A 16876-nucleotide genomic window follows, 5' to 3' on the forward strand; every position below is an offset into this window, starting at 1 on the left:
AAACTCCCCCCGCACCCGCACCGGCCGCACCAACACCACCAGGGTAGCATCTACGCGAGAGGTAGAAATGCAACAGATACAGCTTCCTATTTGGAAGCACCAGGATGGGCTCTGCCTGTTGAATTTATGCCTCTTGCCTTGTTCCCCCCTGTTTCTGTCCTGAGGTGCATTGGTGGCATGCACTCCAGATCCTTGCCGCTAGAGGATCACCCATAGTCCTGTTTTCATCTTCAACATCTGGATGTTTCTTAATCGAGCCTAATATATATTTGAGGGCGGGGTGGGTGGGTGGGTGGCAGAACACAGTCAGAAGAAGGAGCATGCTCAGTAGATGGCAACAACATAGGATGCTGCTGTATACTCAGTCAGACCCTTGGTCCATCTAGCTCAGTTTTGTCGACACAGACTGGGTGGCAGCAGAATCTCCAAGGTTGCAGGCAGGCATCTCTCTCAGCCCTTCCTTGGAGATGCCAGGGAGGGAACCTGGAACCTTCTGCTCTTCCCAGAGGAGCTCCATCCTCCATCCCGAGGGGAAGATCTTACGGTGCTCACATGTAGTCTCCCATTCATACACAGCCAGTGCAGACCCTGCTTAGCTAAGGGGACAAGTCATGTTTCCTCCCACAAGACCATCTCTCCTCTACCTTACAGTATCACCGCCTACCTTATAGGGCTGTATAAGGCTCCAACAAGATAATGCAAAATGTTTGGAACGATCCGAAGAAGCACCTCTGTGTGTATGACCAAGACCACCCAAGCCTTCCTTTTCCACCTCATCCGCCATTCCTTCCATTCAATGGCATCCATGTTTAAACCCTTGTTTCATGTTAATCTCCCCCCTGCTCAATCCCCCAACAAGGTGGTACTAAACCACTTGCCAACAGAGAATGCCTACTTACCAATAGCCAACAATAGAAAACCTAGGAATGCCAATAGGGAACAAAATTTAAGGTATATGGACAGTCAATAGAATTCTACCCTGCCAACTCCCCCCCCCCCCGGCTATGATAATGCCAGAGTGATCCTTAAGCAGCGTATTATTGATATGGGACACCAGATAGATTTAGGTCAGCCATCAAGCTACAGGTGGCTTGGAGCAGTGAAGCCCTTGCAAAAACCAGCCAACTCTCTGTATAATCTGACATATCCAACCCGCAGAAGGGCCCTGAGGCTAGCCCGGATGGATGTGTTGCCCTCTGTGGTATTAGAGGGTAGATTTAGGAGGGTTCCTTTTTCTGAGAGATTGCGTCCTTGTGGGAATGGCGATGTTGAACCAGTAGGTCACGTGCTTTTGTATTGCGCATTTTATCATGATCTGCATCTTAGATTTATTGCTCCTCTTGTTTTTACATATCCAAATAATTCTGATGAGTTTTATATAAACTTATTTCTTTCTGATAAGTATACCGATGTCACGCATCTCTGGTGGCCAAATTCTGTAGAGCTGCAATTAAGACCCACCCATGTTTTGTCGGAGGCTCTTAATTTGTCTTGTTTTTATTTTGTCATCTTATTCCATTTTATATTTTCTGTAATAGTTATTAACTAGCTGACCCCGCACAGAGCATCTGTGCAGTTGTGTACTGAGCCTGTGACATTCCCCCACAGCTCGTTCGCTTGCTCTCCCCCCCACAGTTCGCTCGCTCTCCCCCCGCAGCTCACTCGCTATCCCCCCCGCTGCTCCCTCACTCACTAGTTCCCCCCCTGCAGCTCTCCCCATTGGGCAGGCCAAGGCCAGGCCATCCCACCAAGGCCTCCCACCTTCTACTCCCAGCTGGTAGGGCTTTGCAGAGGTTTAGGGGTGCTGTTGGGTTCCTTACGCAGCTGACAGGGGATATGTTTAAAATGGGGTTCAGCACTACCCTGAACACAGTGAATTATTCAAGGTTCCCACCTCCTCCTGTCCCTGGAGAATAAACAGGCCAAACCCCCATTGGCCCAGAGAGTCAGAGACTTCTACAGCTGCAGCAACGGGACAAGGAGGTGGTTGGCCCACCTACTCACAGCCGCCATCATTTCTCCCCGCCACCGCCTCTTCTTCCTGGCCGGCGGGACTTTGCCTGCCGGCCCTGCATCTCTGCATCCTGACCGCCGCCATTGTTTCTCTCCAATTCAATGTTGGAACTCTTGCACACTCTAGAGCATCTGGGCGTTAGTACTTGATTGCTCCCCTCACCTCAGAGATCTTCCCACCCTCACCTGAGCTGCACTCCTGCTCCTGCTGCCACCACCATGGCCACTCATTCGCCTCAGGCCGCTGACAGGTGCAGGCCCATCCCTTGCCTGACTGCCTCCCTCTTACAATGGCCTCAGTAGCCCCAAACAGCAGCAGTGGTTGCCTGGACCCTTCCTTGCTGCCAGTGCCACCATTGCCACTAATTCCCCTGTCAGGCTGCTGACAGGCTCAGGCCTGTCCCTTGCCCTTAACAGACTTTGTTCATTTACACAACGGCATCCTCCCTCTCCTGAAGGGGCTCTTTCCTCCCTCTCCACCTGTCTTTTTGCAGACCTCTGCCTGCTATCCTTTTATATCCAGAACATCTTCCGACCAGTAACAGCTGCATTCCAACTGACCTTAACCATCACAGGCCCCTCCTCCTTATCTGCATAGGGAATCCCCACTGCCCAATCACCATGGTGCTTCTGCTCTCACAGGGTCCATCTCCCTATCTGCACATGGAATCCCCACTGCCCAATCAGGTGCTTCTGCTTGCAAACTCAGCCAATCACCTCCTTCCTACCACGTTGCCACGCATGGCCCATCTTGAAGAAATAATAATATAGATTGTATATTTTATGTGTATGTATATATATGCATGCACTGATATCGAGTATTTTGGGGACTCATGTAACTGGATTTGTGAACTGTGTGCTGATCTTTGATCATAATAAACTGAATTGAATTTTGGGAGATGGTGTTCCAGTGCATAGACCTTTTGCACTGACTAGGCTGATGACCATTAGGGGCAGTTAGAGCACAGATAGTGAGTGAGGGTCACACTAGTTGTTCCTATCTGTCTCTACTCTATGACCCCTGATATGACTCCTCACTCAGGCATTTCCTGTAATGAGTCAGAATACCTTCCTTTCCTCTTAGAGAGCAGAGCAGATGGGAACATATCTCTCTCTCTCTCTCTTCATTATGTAGTCTTTAGATAGCATTAGGTCTTTCCTATCCAAAGTGTACTTCACCAATAAATCTACTTAGTATTTTAATTCTACAAGAATCTCTCTAAATAGCTGCAACAACTAAATTCTGCATTCTACTCTGTAACTGGAATGGGTAAGTTCTTCAATGCTCTGCAAATTAATCACAAAACCCATCACGGGGAAATTACAACCTCCAACAGATCTCCCTATTGTTCCCTAATGGCAAGTGTTGAACTTAAATTGCTTCCTGTTGGCAAGCAGTGATCTTCCATGGTTGCTATTGGCAAGCATGTGTCCCTTTGGGCAATGTTCAGCATTCTCTACATTGTGAGCCCTTTCAGCTCTGAATCCCACCAGCTACTATTTTCAGGGAGCCACCCTGGGCTCTCCCCTCGCCCCTGGGGCTTCCACCTGGGCAGCTCTTCCCCTAGCCACCCCTCCGTCCCGCCCCGCACTCTTCTTCAATCAGTACTGCTACTTAAAAACCCCACTACCTGCTCCTCGCCAAAGAGCCAACCACCTTCTTGTCCCATTGCTGCAGCTGTAGAAGTCTCCGACTCTCTGGGCCAATGGGGGTTTGTCCTGTTCATTCTCCCGGGATAGGAGGAGGTGGGAACCTTGAATAATTCAGTGTGTTCAGGGTAGTGCTGAACCCCATTTTAAACATATCCTCTGTCAGCTGTGAAGGGAACTCAACGGCACCCCATAACCTCTGCGCCCCTGGCCAGTGCCAGCTTGGCTACTGCCCTAAAGGGCCATGGGGCTTATTTATTTTTATTTATTTATTTTTACATTTCTATACCGCTTTTCATTAAAAGAAAACTCCAAGGCGGTATAGAATTATTATTATTATTATTATTATTATTATTCCATCAACAATATGGTGAGACGTAATTTTAATAAATCTATACCGGATTGGTCATCGCCCGGGTCAACAAGGACCTTGCCAGGTGCTATAGTCCCTGGACATCTGGTGGCAAGTGGGCTACAGGACTCAGGATCTTCAGTTGAGCAACCAGGGCTGGAGACAGTAAAGCTACTGGAAGAAACGTCGCTTAACCGAAAAAATATATACAAAAAATGCCAACAAGGAAATAATGATCTGCTATTACAAGTGTAATCCAACTAGAAGAGGTTATTTAAAAAGAATGTACCAAATTTAGAAAGAGAAGCATCCAGATACAGAAATAACAGAACAAAGGCTAGCAGACCAGAGAAGATTCATAATAAGAAATAAAGTATTCACAGGAGTTGAGCTGGAAGAACTGCAAAGAGCAACACAGGCTCAAGATATGGAAGAAGAATTACCATCAACTGAAGCAGTTGCTCAGGCGCAGATGGAGGAGGTGTTGGAAATAGAGGATACCACCGTTGCTGAACTGTTTCAAAATCAAAACCAGGCAACCTCCCCTTTGCCTTCACCTCAAAAACCCAAATGCCATTTAACAGAAAAGCAACAAGAACTAAAGCAAAAAATAACTGAGCACATGAACCAAACAACCACCAGGGTTCGACTTCCCGCTCTAAAAACAGTTGCCAAAAAACAACTTGCTCAGGCATTAAAAGATGTCAATGCTGCACTTGCAGAAATAACAACCAATAATTTGCAAGAAACAAACCAACTAATGTACAGTGCAGCAACAATAACAACACAAGAGCTCGGATATAAGATCAGTGGACCTGTAAAAAAAGAAAGCAGTACATCACCTAAATGGAAGATTCGATTAGAAAATAAAATCTCCAGGCTTAGATCAGATGCTAGTAAATTGAAAGATATGAAAGACAAGAAGCTGAAGAATGAAAACACCAAACAGTATTTGATCCAAAAATACCACCTAGATTCAAGGAAAATTAGAGAAGTCCTGGAAATAATAAAGCAGCAAATAACAGCAGTGTCAAAGAAGATTAGCAGATATGAAGCCAGAATTACACAACACAGGCAGAATCTCCAATTCCAGTCGAATCAGAGACATTTCTACCAAAGCATAGAAGGAGAAACTGCAAGAAACGTAGAAACACCAAATAAAGAAGAAACAGTGCAATTCTGGGGGAAATTATGGGACAATCCAATAGATTATAATAAAAAAGCAGGCTGGATGAAAGAGGTCAAAAAATGTAACCAACAAATGCAAGATCTAATAATAACACCATAATTAATAAGTGAAAGAGCAAAGAAAATTAAAAATTGGACTGTGCCAGGCGACGACGAACTGCATGGCTTCTGGCTTAAACACCTAACAAGCCTTCATAAACAACTATCAAAACAGTTCAATCACATTATGAAAGGCGGTGATATTGAACAATGGCTAACAACTGGGAAAACTCATCTCATAATGAAAGACCCAGCAAAAGGTGCAGTTCCAAGTAATTATAGACCGATAACCTGCCTGCCAACCATGTTCAAATTATTAACTGGAATAATAGCAGATGAAGTGATGCAACACTTATTAACTAACAAACAGCTTCCAGTTGAACAGAAAGGAAATTGCCCAAACACCAGAGGCACAAAAGACCAGCTGCTGATTGACAAAATGATTTTAGAAAACTGCAAGAGAAGAAAAACAAATCTAAGTGTTGCATGGATTGACTAAAAGAAAGCCTTCGATTCATTGCCTCACACATGGATACTAAAATGTTTAGAAACAACTGGTGTCAGCAAAAACATTCAGATAGTTATTAAAAAAGCAATGAGCATGTGGAGTACACAGTTAACAATCAATGGCGAGGCACTTGGACAGGTTAGCATTAGAAGAGGCATTTTCCAAGGGGACTCACTATCCCCTCTGTTGTTTGTAATCGCCATGACCCCACTTTCACAAATACTAAACAAAACAAGCCTCGGATACCAAACATCTAAAACATCAAGTAAAATCAACCATCTGCTGTACATGGACGATCTGAAGTTGTATGGAAAGTCCCAGTCAGAAATCGAATCACTGCTAAACACTGTCCGTATATTCAGTAGCGATATAGCAATGGAGTTTGGACTAGACAAGTGTGCTGCATTAATAATGAACAGAGGGAAAATAAGAAAAACAGAAGGAATAGAACTGCCCAATGGAAGCAACATCAAGAACCTGGAAGAGAAAGAACCTTACAAATACTTGGGCATTCTCCAGGTTGATAACATCGCACACACTGAAGTTAAAAGAAAAATTGGAAGTGAATACATCAGGAGAGTCTGAAAAATCCTCAAGTCCAAACTCAATGGCGGGAACATCATACAAGCCATAAACACCTGGGCTATACCTGTTATTAGATACACTGCAGGAATAATAGACTGGACCCAGGCAGAGCTAGAGACGCTAGATCGTAAGACCAGGAAAATCATGACCATCAATCATGCTCTGCATCCCCGCAGTGATGTAGATAGGCTCTACCTCCCTCGCAGCTCAGGTGGAAGAGGAATGCTGCAAGTCCATCAAACAGTAGAGGAGGAGAAAAGAGGCCTTGAAGAATATATAAGGGACAGTGAAGAAGATGCACTTGAAATGGTCAAGAACGAGAAACTATTCAACACCAATGAAACAAAACAGGCCTACAAGAAAGAACAAGTCAAGAACCGAGCAGAAAAATGGAGAAATAAGCCCCTGCATGGTCAATATTTACACAATATAAGTGGAAAATCAGACATCACCAAGACTTGGCAATGGCTTAAGAATGGCAACTTGAAGAAAGAAACAGAGGGTTTAATACTGGCTGAACAAGAACAGGCACTAAGAACAATTGCAATAAGAGCCAAAGTCGAAAAATCCACAACAAACAGCAAGTGCCGCCTTTGTAAAGAAGCAGATGAAACAGTGGACCACCTGATCAGCTGTTGTAAGAAGATCGCACAGACTGACTACAAACAAAGGCATGACAAGGTAGCAGGGATGATACACTGGAACATCTGCAAAAAATACAAGCTACCTGTAGCCAAGAATTGGTGGGACCATAAAATTGAAAAAGTTGAAGAAAATGAAGATGTAAAAATATTATGGGACTTCCGACTACAAACAGACAAACATCTGCCACACAATACACCAGATATCACTGTAGTCGAGAAGAAAGAAAAACAAGTTAAAATAATCGACATAGCAATACCAGGGGATAGCAGAATAGAAGAAAAAGAAATAGAAAAAATCACCAAATACAAAGATCTACATATTGAAATTGAAAGGCTGTGGCAGAAGAAGACCAAAATAATCCCAGTGGTAATTGGCGCCCTGAGTGCAGTCCCAAAAGACCTTGAAGAGCACCTCAACACCATAGCGGCCACAGAAATCACCACCAGCCAATTACAAAAAGCAGCTTTACTGGGAACAGCCTATAATTTGCGACGATATCTATAATAACCAACAGTATTGATGATAAAATCCAGCCATCCCAGGTCCTTGGGAAGGACTCGATGTCTGGATAAAACAAACCAGTCAATAACACCTGTCTGACGGTGTAAACAAGAAAATAATAATAATAATAATAATAATAATAATAATAATAATAATAATAATAATACGGTCACATTGGGGTTCCTAAAGGTGGGCACTCCGTTTAAGCTGGTGCTCCATTTTGTTGCAGGTCCTACATGCTGGGAGAAAGGCAAAATAAGTTTAGAGTGGATCCAAGAGAATCCAGGGAGCACCAGCAGAAAAACAGGAAGGATTCAAAATTGTACAAATGGTCGGGAGCCTCGTCCATGGTTTGGCTGCTAATTCAGGAGACGAAGGAGCCATTTTTACGTGAAATGTCTGTCCTAACCTGTCCCACCATCACATTACCATTCAGAATGAATTCTTTAAACGTGCTGGAACGGTTGTTGTTGTTGATAAGGTTTGACAGACTACTAGAAATCATCATCATCATCATCATCATAATTCGATTTCTATACCTCCCTTCCAAAAATGGCTCAGGGAACAAAAAGAGAAATAACAAACAAATAAGATGGCTCCCTGTCCCCAAAGGGCTCACATTCTAAAAAGAAACATAAGACACACACCAGCAACAGTCACTGGAAGTACTGTGCTGGGGGTGGATAGGGCCAGTTACTCTCCCCCTGCTAAATAAAGAGAATCACCATGATAAAAGGTGCCTCTTTGCCCAGTTAGCAGGGGGCAAAGAACTATAAAAAGAATGAGGGTCTCACGATCCGTGAGACACGCTTTTGTAAAAACTGTGGGGAGAGCGGTCTAAGCCCGCTCTCCCTGCAGAAGAGCGGGCAGGGAGCCCTGGGTGGCTGGATTGGCCGCCCACACAGTTGCCGGCTCCGTGATGGAGCCAGCGGGGGGTGGGGAGCTCAGCGGCCCCACGGCCCCCGGAAGCCTCAGTATGCCCTGTGCGAGCACGCAGGGCATATTGGGGAGACCCCCAAGCCAGGAGGCTGCATGTAAGGCTGCATGTAAGGTTTCCGGCCGGGGTCTACTCACAAGTAGCCATGGTGCGTTGGCGCAGCTACTCACGAACAGCTCCGCGAACCTAGGCTAAGGGGCATGCTACAGGAGCGGGTTAGCTGCTCCAGAACCACCGGGCCCAGCTGCGAGCCCGGTGGTTCTTACAATCACAAAAATCGGGCTGGGATTTTCCTAATTGTGAGAATAGCCCCAGTATCGTTATGAAAATAGGGTTACAGAACTTGTTTCTAAGTTCTTGAAGAATATGGCTTCCCTGGGGGTCAGATGCTGACAATAGCTGACATATCCTGACTCAATTTAATAGAGGAAGTTCTACTATAATTTAGCAGCCCCTTTAGAGCAACTCCCAAGTAGTAATATTGACCCATTGAGTGAGGATCTCAGCCAATGGCTTGGGCCCAAACCATGGCTGACGTGCTGCAGCATCTTCCACCAACACAACTCCTGTTCTGAGACTGCGGCACTTATGAAAGGGAGCACCGGAGGGATTGTGCGAGGGTGCTCTTGTTTGTGCAAGGCTGCCAGGACTCCCTCTGATGAGGGTAGTAGCACAGCCGTTATGCCAGCAGCAGACTGTGCATCCTATTGACCCATGAACACATTGGGGGAGACCTTGTTATAGGATGACCTAGGAAGCTACTAGGAAGACTATTCCTTGGATGGCCATTGGTCCATCTAGCTCAGCGTTGTCTACACTGTCTGGTAGCAGATCTCCAAGGTTGCAGGCAGGAGTTACTCCCAGTCCTGCATGGAGATGCCAGGGATAGAACCCGGGACCTTCTGCATGCAAGCATGCAGAGGTTCTACCACCAAAGATGGTCCCATCCCCTAAGAGGGATATATTAAAGTGCTCACATAGTATCCCATCCAAATGCAAACTAGGGAAGACCCTGCTTAGCTAAGGGGAACATCTTGAGCTTCGACACTACCTGGCACCTCCAGTTTCAAGGACTGCAGGGGAAATAACCATGGATCTTTTCTGCTCCCTTGATCCCCCGATGGGTGCCACTGGATACAAAACCTCCCCCTTCCCCTGCTTGGAAGTGGCTCAACTCTTGCAGCTCTTTGCAGTCCAAAGGCCATTGTGGCTGGGGACGCTTGGAGTCACCATCCAACCACATCTAGGGACCAAGGCAAGGAACCCCGGCTCTAGCGAAGGATGGGGGTGGGGCTCGAGAGAGAGATTCATAGCAGCATCAACTGTTTTCCAGATTGGCCATGTTCTAAAACTTATTATAAATCAAGACATGAAAACTGCATTATACATGCATGCAGCCAATTTGCAGAGATAAGCAAAAAGAACTGTTGTAAGACTAATTGAGACAGGGTATATGCATTTTTTAAAAATACAGATATAAATAAGAGAGAATTCTTTGGCATTTAAACCACACACAAAAAGAGAAAGAGAGTTTATTGCATTATTTTAACAACGTTTCCTTAGGTATATCTTCTCTTGGAAATCCATGGTGGACATTCTGGGACATCCCCATAGTTGCTAATTTTAAGGTACCCATTAGGGTTCTGCATAGGACCCTCCATTCTCATGAATCTGCAGCTCCCTCCTGCTGCTAGGTGGAGGCAGCTGTTCCCAGAGTGGGTCATCATTCCTTGGCTGTTTCCCACATTCCGGGCACCACAGGGGCCCATGGAACTGGCTGGGAACTCCTGTGGGCTATCTGTAATGTCTAGTGTCCCCATATGCTTTCCCAACATCCCCACATGCCTTCCCAGCTGTCCCTGTGGACTCTGGGGCCAATAGAAGGGCCCCAACTGGCCCTGGAGATGTGAGGAGGAACTATGCGGGGATGTCTACGCTGGGAGCAGCTGTCTCTGGGCAGCACCAGGGGGCTCCAGTCCTTTGGCTTCCCATCCAGGGGGATCCAGTTGACTTCCCATTCAGAGAAACTAACTTGAGCAGCAAGGAGAGTGTTCACTGCCTTGAAACACAGCGGGGAGAGTGGCACCAACATACTTCAGCTACGGAACAGACTTGTCAGTGTGAAAATACCAGCAACTCAGTTTCTATGTCTGCAGCTCCTTTAAAAATGGAATCATTCCAAATGACCTCATAACGTAGGTTTCCCTAAGCTTTACATGCCATATGTTTATTATGAAACTAAGCAGGGGAAGTGACCAGAGGAGCGGCCACTGACATGGGCATACCCCATCTGTAGTCCTGCCTCCTCACTCTTATTATATGTATTTTATATACCACCTACCTCCAAAGGTCCTAGGCAGTTCATGAAAATAAAGACAAGAAAAACACAATGTAAAACAAACAGCCTGGCTGAAAAAATGTGTCTTAAAGGCTCTTTTGAAGGGTGGCAAAGATGTTAAACCTTGAACGTCTACAGTAGGCCTGCTCAAATTAAGCCCCCCAGCTGTTTTTGGACTACAATGCCCATAATCCCCAGCAACAGTGGTCCAGTCAGGGATTATGGGAATTGTAGGCCAACATCTGCAAGAGGGTTGAATTTGATCAGCCCTCATCTACAGGGAGAACATTGCACAGCCAAGGAGTGACAACAGAGCAGGCCCACTCCCGTCACTGCCAGACGGATCAGCGGCATCCAGAGACGGACCTCTCTCGATGTACGATGGGGATCATGCAGAAGTAGGTGCTCTCCTGGGTAACCTGGCCGTAAACTGTTTAGGGCTTTAATGGTAATAACAAACACTTTCTATTTGCCCCAGAAACCTATTGGTAGCCAATGTAATTGCTTTAAAACAGGCATAAGATGGTCTCTCTGACACACCCAAGAGTCCAATATAGCTGCTGAATTTTGAACCAAGGGAAGTTTCCAAACGATGTACAAAGGCAACCCCAGGTAGAGCGCGTTACAGTAGTCAAGCCTAGAGATTACCAGGCTAGATCTCACTGGGATGGTAAACCTGAGATTAACAACAACTGCCAGCTGACATGACTGAATGAATGTATGATTAACCCACATACTTTGCACATTGGGAACTAAATGGCAGGAAGAAGCATTCTAAATGTAGCCTCCTTCCCAACATGCAAACATTGCTTTTGCGCAATAGTCAGTAACTCATGTGTGGGTCTGTGTGTAAGTGAGAAAGAGTTCTGTGAGCACACTGACTTGATGCTTCTGCCCACCACAGCAAAACTCTTTCCGCTCACTGATTCTAAACATGAGAGGGAACACTGTTGCCCACCACAGCTCCTCTGTCCCCACCCTTCTTCTTTCGGAAGTGGGGGAGAGGAGAAGGGTGGCCAGAAAGTCTCTGCTCCACTCTCCTCAACAACATCTTTGGGAAGGGGAAGTGAGATGGAAGCTCTATCTACATGAAAAACATGTATATCCTTTCAGGTGTGAATTCTTTCATCTTGGGTAAGGTGGGAGCTAGGATTGAAGCTCTTTCCACGCTATAGGCATATGTATCATTTTTCTCTTTTGTGAATTCCTTGGTGTTTTGCAAGGACTGAACTCTGACTAAAGCTCTTTCCACACTCCAGCCATTTACGTGGTTTCTCTCCTGTGTGAATTCCTTGGTGATTCTTAAGATGTGAGCTCCATCTGAAATACTTGAACTCCTGCGTGAATCCCTTGGTGTTTCTTAAGACCTCCTCTTTGACTGAAGCTCTTTCCACACTCCAAGCATCTAAATGGTTTCTCCCCTGTGTGAATTCTTTCATGTCCTCTAAGACTTGAGCTCTGACTGAAGCTCTTTCCACACTCCAAGCATCTAAATGGTTTCTCTCCTGTGTGAATTCTTTGGTGTTTCTGAAGGTCTGAACTTTGTTTGAAGCTCTTTCCACACTCCAAGCATTTAAATGGTTTCTCTCCAGTGTGAATTCTTTGGTGTCTCTTAAGACATGAGCTGTTACTGAAGCTCTTTCCACACTCCAAGCATCTAAATGGTTTTTCTCCTGTGTGACTTCCTTGGTGTTCTCTAAGCTGTGATCTCTGGTTGAAACTCTTTCCACACTCCAAGCATCTAAATGGTTTCTCTCCTGTGTGAATTCTTTGGTGTGTCTTAAGGTCTGGACTTCGTTTGAAGCTCTTTCCACACTCCAAGCATCTAAATGGTTTCTCTCCTGTGTGGATTATTTGATGGTTCCTAAGACTTGAGCGCTGACTGAAGTGCTTTCCACAAACCAAGCATCTAAATGGTTTCTCCCCTGTATGCATTACTTGGTGTCCTCTAAGAACTGAGTTCTTAATAAAGCTCTTTCCACACTCCATGCATTTAAATGGTTTCTCTCCTGTGTGAATTCTTTGATGTTCTCTAAGATTTGAACTAACAATGAAGCTCTTTCCACACTCCAAGCATCTAAATGGTTTCTCTCCTGTGTGAATTTTTTGATGTTGTCTAAGATGTGAGCTCTGAATGAAGCTCTTTCCACACTCCAAGCATCGAAATGGTGTCTCTCCTGTGTGAATTATTTGATGTTGTCTAAGATATGAACCATGATAGAAGCTCTTTCCACACTCCAAGCATTTAAATGGTTTCTCCCCAGTGTGAATTCTTTGGTGTCTCTTAAGACATGAGCTGTTACTGAAGCTCTTTCCACACTCCAAGCATCTAAATGGGTTCTCTACTGTGTGGAGTCTTTGATGTTTTCTAAGATATGAACCATGATTGAAGCACTTTCCACACTCCAAGCATCTAAATTGTTTCTCTACTGTGTGGATTATTTGATGGCTTCGAAAACTTGATCTCCAACTGAAGCTCTTTCCACACTCCAAGCATGTAAATGGTTTCTCTCCTGTGTGAATTCTTTGATGTCTCCTAAGATTTGAGCTATTATTGAAGCTTTTACCACAATCCAAGCATCTAAATGGTTTCTCCGCTGTATGCATTACTTGGTGTTGTCTAAGATGTGAGTTCTGAATAAAGCTCCTTCCACACTCCAGGCATTTAAATGGTTTCTCTCCTGTGTGAATTCTTTGATGTTCTCTAAGAGGTGAACTGAGATTGAAGCTCTTTCCATACTCCAAGCATCTAAATTGTTTCTCTCCTGTGTGAATTCTTTGATGTTCTCTAAGATGTGAACCATGATTAAAGCTCTTTCCACACTCCAAGCATCTAAATGGTTTCTCTTCTGTGTGGGTTATTTGATGGCTCCCAAGACATGATCTCCGACTTAAGCTCTTTCCACACTCCAAGCATCTAAATGCTTTCTCTTCTGTGTCGATTATTTGATGGCTCCTAAGACCTGATCTCCGACTGAAGCTCTTTCCACACTCCAAGCATCTAAATGGTTTCTCTCTTGTGTGAATTTTTTTATGTTGTCTAAGATTTGAGTTCTTATTGAAGCTCTTTCTACACACCAAGCACTTAAATGGTTTCTTCTCCCTTCTCTTCTTTCCCCAGTGACATTTCAGCCACAATTTATAACCAATGCTTTTCTCACAAGAGAGGGGCTTCCTCTTTTGCTTTCCCTTCTCTATTTCTTCTGGGATTGGTGTTTCTTGGCAGTCACCAGCATGAACAGGAAGAGATTCATTCTTCCTTTCATGGTTTTCTTTTGTTGCTTTTCTCTGTTGTCTTTTCTTTTTACATCTTGCTCTTTCTACTAGTGACCTGCATGCTTCTCCTTCAGTCTTGATTTTCCAGCCATCACCTGCTAGGATAGAGAGAGAGAAAGAAGCATAGTATAGATTGCAGATAGAAAAGAAGAGTCAAATCAAGCATTAAAGCCAATGACAAAGCGGACTTCGGAACACGAAGTAAATCATGAAAGCCATCTCCAGTATTGACATTAAATGAAGAATGGTGTGGTGTAGAAAGGTGACCTATGGAAACTTGGATTTGGCTTCCCACCCAGCCGTGAAGTTGAATGGGTTGCTGTGAAGGAAACCAGTGCATGATGGGAGTTGGCCTCCATTATCCTAAACGGGGGAGCTCCACCTTCACAGCATCCACCGGACCTGCCCCTCACCAATTCCCTAATCCAGCGGAGAGTGGTGGCAGCCAGGGCCGTCCTTAGCTTCTGTCACACTGCTGTCCTGAACATCCGGCTTGGGGCTCTAAGCTGTGTGGCTGAGGGAGTGAACACAGAGGTGTGGCTCCCCGCTCAGCCCATTCCAGCAGCCACGCAGTCTCCCCATGCGCTTGGGATGGCTGCTGCATGTCGTTTCCCCCATAAAATCTTTTCCCCTGCTGCTGTAAGTATCACTCTGAAGCCACGAAGAGGAAGTGAGGCTGACTGCTACCATTCAGACTGCACCTGTGCTGTGCGAGCACGCACTTGCACACGTGAGCCATCGCCACTCAGGAGATAGACAGACAGTCGTGACGGAGGACAAGCAGGAGGCAGTAACAACCAGCAGGCAGGAGCCGCAGTTGACTGGAGCCAAACAGCCGCCCTCAGGTCCCTCTCTCACCTCCCGCTCAGCCCCCTTTCCTTTCTCTTTCTCCTTGCCCCCTTCCTCCTCCTCCTCCTCTTCATCTCCCTGCTCATTTCTCTTTTATTTTTTCATCCTTACTATTTCTGGTGTTATTGTTAGCTACTTAATAGTTTTCTTTCCTTCTTTCTCTGCACCTTGTGGGACTCCTCTGGAGTTAAGAGTTTAGGGCGCAGCTTTTGGTGGCTGTTTGGACTGCTCTCTGGACCCCAACTGCCCCTTGCCCTTCTCCTGCATGCCCCATTGCTACATTCACAGCACTTTCCTCTTGGGGCTCCCCTCCCCCTTGCTCTTCCTCTCTTCTCTTCTCTCGTCTTTCCGTCCTAGTTCCAAATCTATCTTCCCCCTTCTCTGCTGTCTTTTCTGACCTTCCTGCCTCCTCATGTCTGCTTCCCCCAAGCTAACCGGATTCCTATTTCACCCCACCAACATTGTCACAGTGGAGGAGCCATAACCACCTGAGGACAAGGAGGTCAACCCCACATGGGAAGAGGATGCTTTTAGAGAAAATTGGGCTGGAGTAGCTTGCTACACCTGCTTGCTGCTTGCTTTTGGAACAATGTGAGGTCTCTGTTGCTTGTAACATGAAAAGAAAACACGTTGCCTTCTTCCCAGTTGGAGTCAGCAAATGTGATTCTTTGAGAAAGTAATAAGAAATGTGTAGTATGAGTTCTTGGATATTCTTGCATTTCATTTAGTGTTAGTTCCATTGAATTGTCTAATGGTGTAGTTATGATCAGTGCTTTTGGTGAAGATAAACCATGTCATATACGGGAAGTCCTCATAGATTACAATATGGAAAGAAAGGTGATTGTTTATATATGAGACAACTACACTAAATAATTTTAGGAAGACATTGATAATATTACCAAGGATGGGGTCACACTTCCCCAGAAGGAAGAAGTACGCAGTCTTTGGGTGCTTCTGGACACAAACCTCTCCCTGGTGTCCCAGGCTGAGGCAGTGGCCAGAAGTGCCTTCTACCATTTTCGGCTGATACACCACCTTTGTTTCTTGAGATAAGTGACCTCAGAACAGTGGTACATATGCTGGTAACCTCCTGACTTGGTTTATGTAATGCACTCTATGTGGGGCTGCCCTGGGTACAATTGGTAGAGAATGCGGCTGCCAGGTTGGTCTCTGGGTCATCTTCGAGAGACCATATTACTCCCATTTTGAAAGATCTACACTTGCTGCCAATAAGTTTTCGGGCAAAATACAAGGTGCTGGTTATAACCCAGAAAGCCCTAAATGGCTTGGGCCCTGGGTATTTAAGAGAACGTCTTCTTTGTTATGAGATCCGCCCCATTGAGATCATCAGGAGAGGTCTGTCTGCAGTTGCCCCTGGCTCGTTTGGTGGTTACTTGGGGACGGGACTTCTCTGCTGCTACCTCAAATCTTTGGAACACGCTCCCTGCTGAAAGAAGAGCCTCCCCATCTCTGACAACTTTTAAAAAGTCTTAAAAACGTATTTATTCACCCAGGCTTTTAATTAAATATTGTTATAATAGTTTTAACATGATTTAAAAGGTTTTAAGGACTGAATTGTTAGATTTTTTTGCTGTATCATTTACTTGTTTTAACTGGTGTTTTACTTTTTGTCTTCATATCTCTCTCTCTCTCTCTCTCTCTCTCAAGGAGGACTGAGGAGAGAACTATGTGGGGATGTGTAGGGATGTTTGGCAAGCCCCACCTCCACCACAGCTACGACCAATGAAAAGGTGGGTGCGGAGCTACTGCTCAGGGAGGGACAGACAAAAGGCTTAGGAAGCAACATGGCGGCAGCAGGGCCACCCAAAAATGGCTGCCTGGCTTGCAAGCAGGCAGAGAGGGAGACGGGTGGTGGGCAAAACCCCGCTGCCCCGGAGGAGGCCACAGGCAGGCTTAGGAGGAGGCACGGTGGCGGCGGGGGGAGAAGCGGCCTGGCAGGGAGGGGGACAAGCCCCACCTGCCTCAGGAGAGAGA

At 45.6% G+C, this 16876-nt stretch overlaps 1 protein-coding gene across 4 annotated transcripts in view; it reads right to left on the reverse strand.

Annotated features, from left to right (window-relative positions):
- Positions 1–16876, reverse strand: part of LOC128347441 (zinc finger protein 420-like) — a 94148-nt gene that overhangs the window by 13145 nt on the left and 64127 nt on the right. For 2 of the 4 annotated variants that reach the window (XM_053302119.1, XM_053302118.1), the window contains one exon: positions 9927–14130. In XM_053302119.1, coding sequence (XP_053158094.1) covers positions 12059–14130 — 2072 coding nt within the window. In that variant the 3' untranslated portion in view covers positions 9927–12058. Of the gene's footprint in view, positions 1–9926; positions 14131–16876 lie in introns of those variants that run through there. The other 2 variants (XM_053302123.1, XM_053302120.1) reach the window with 2 other exon arrangements.

Source organism: Hemicordylus capensis, chromosome 2, assembly GCF_027244095.1.
Source record: "Hemicordylus capensis ecotype Gifberg chromosome 2, rHemCap1.1.pri, whole genome shotgun sequence".
In the NCBI taxonomy this organism is placed as follows: domain Eukaryota; kingdom Metazoa; phylum Chordata; class Lepidosauria; order Squamata; family Cordylidae; genus Hemicordylus; species Hemicordylus capensis.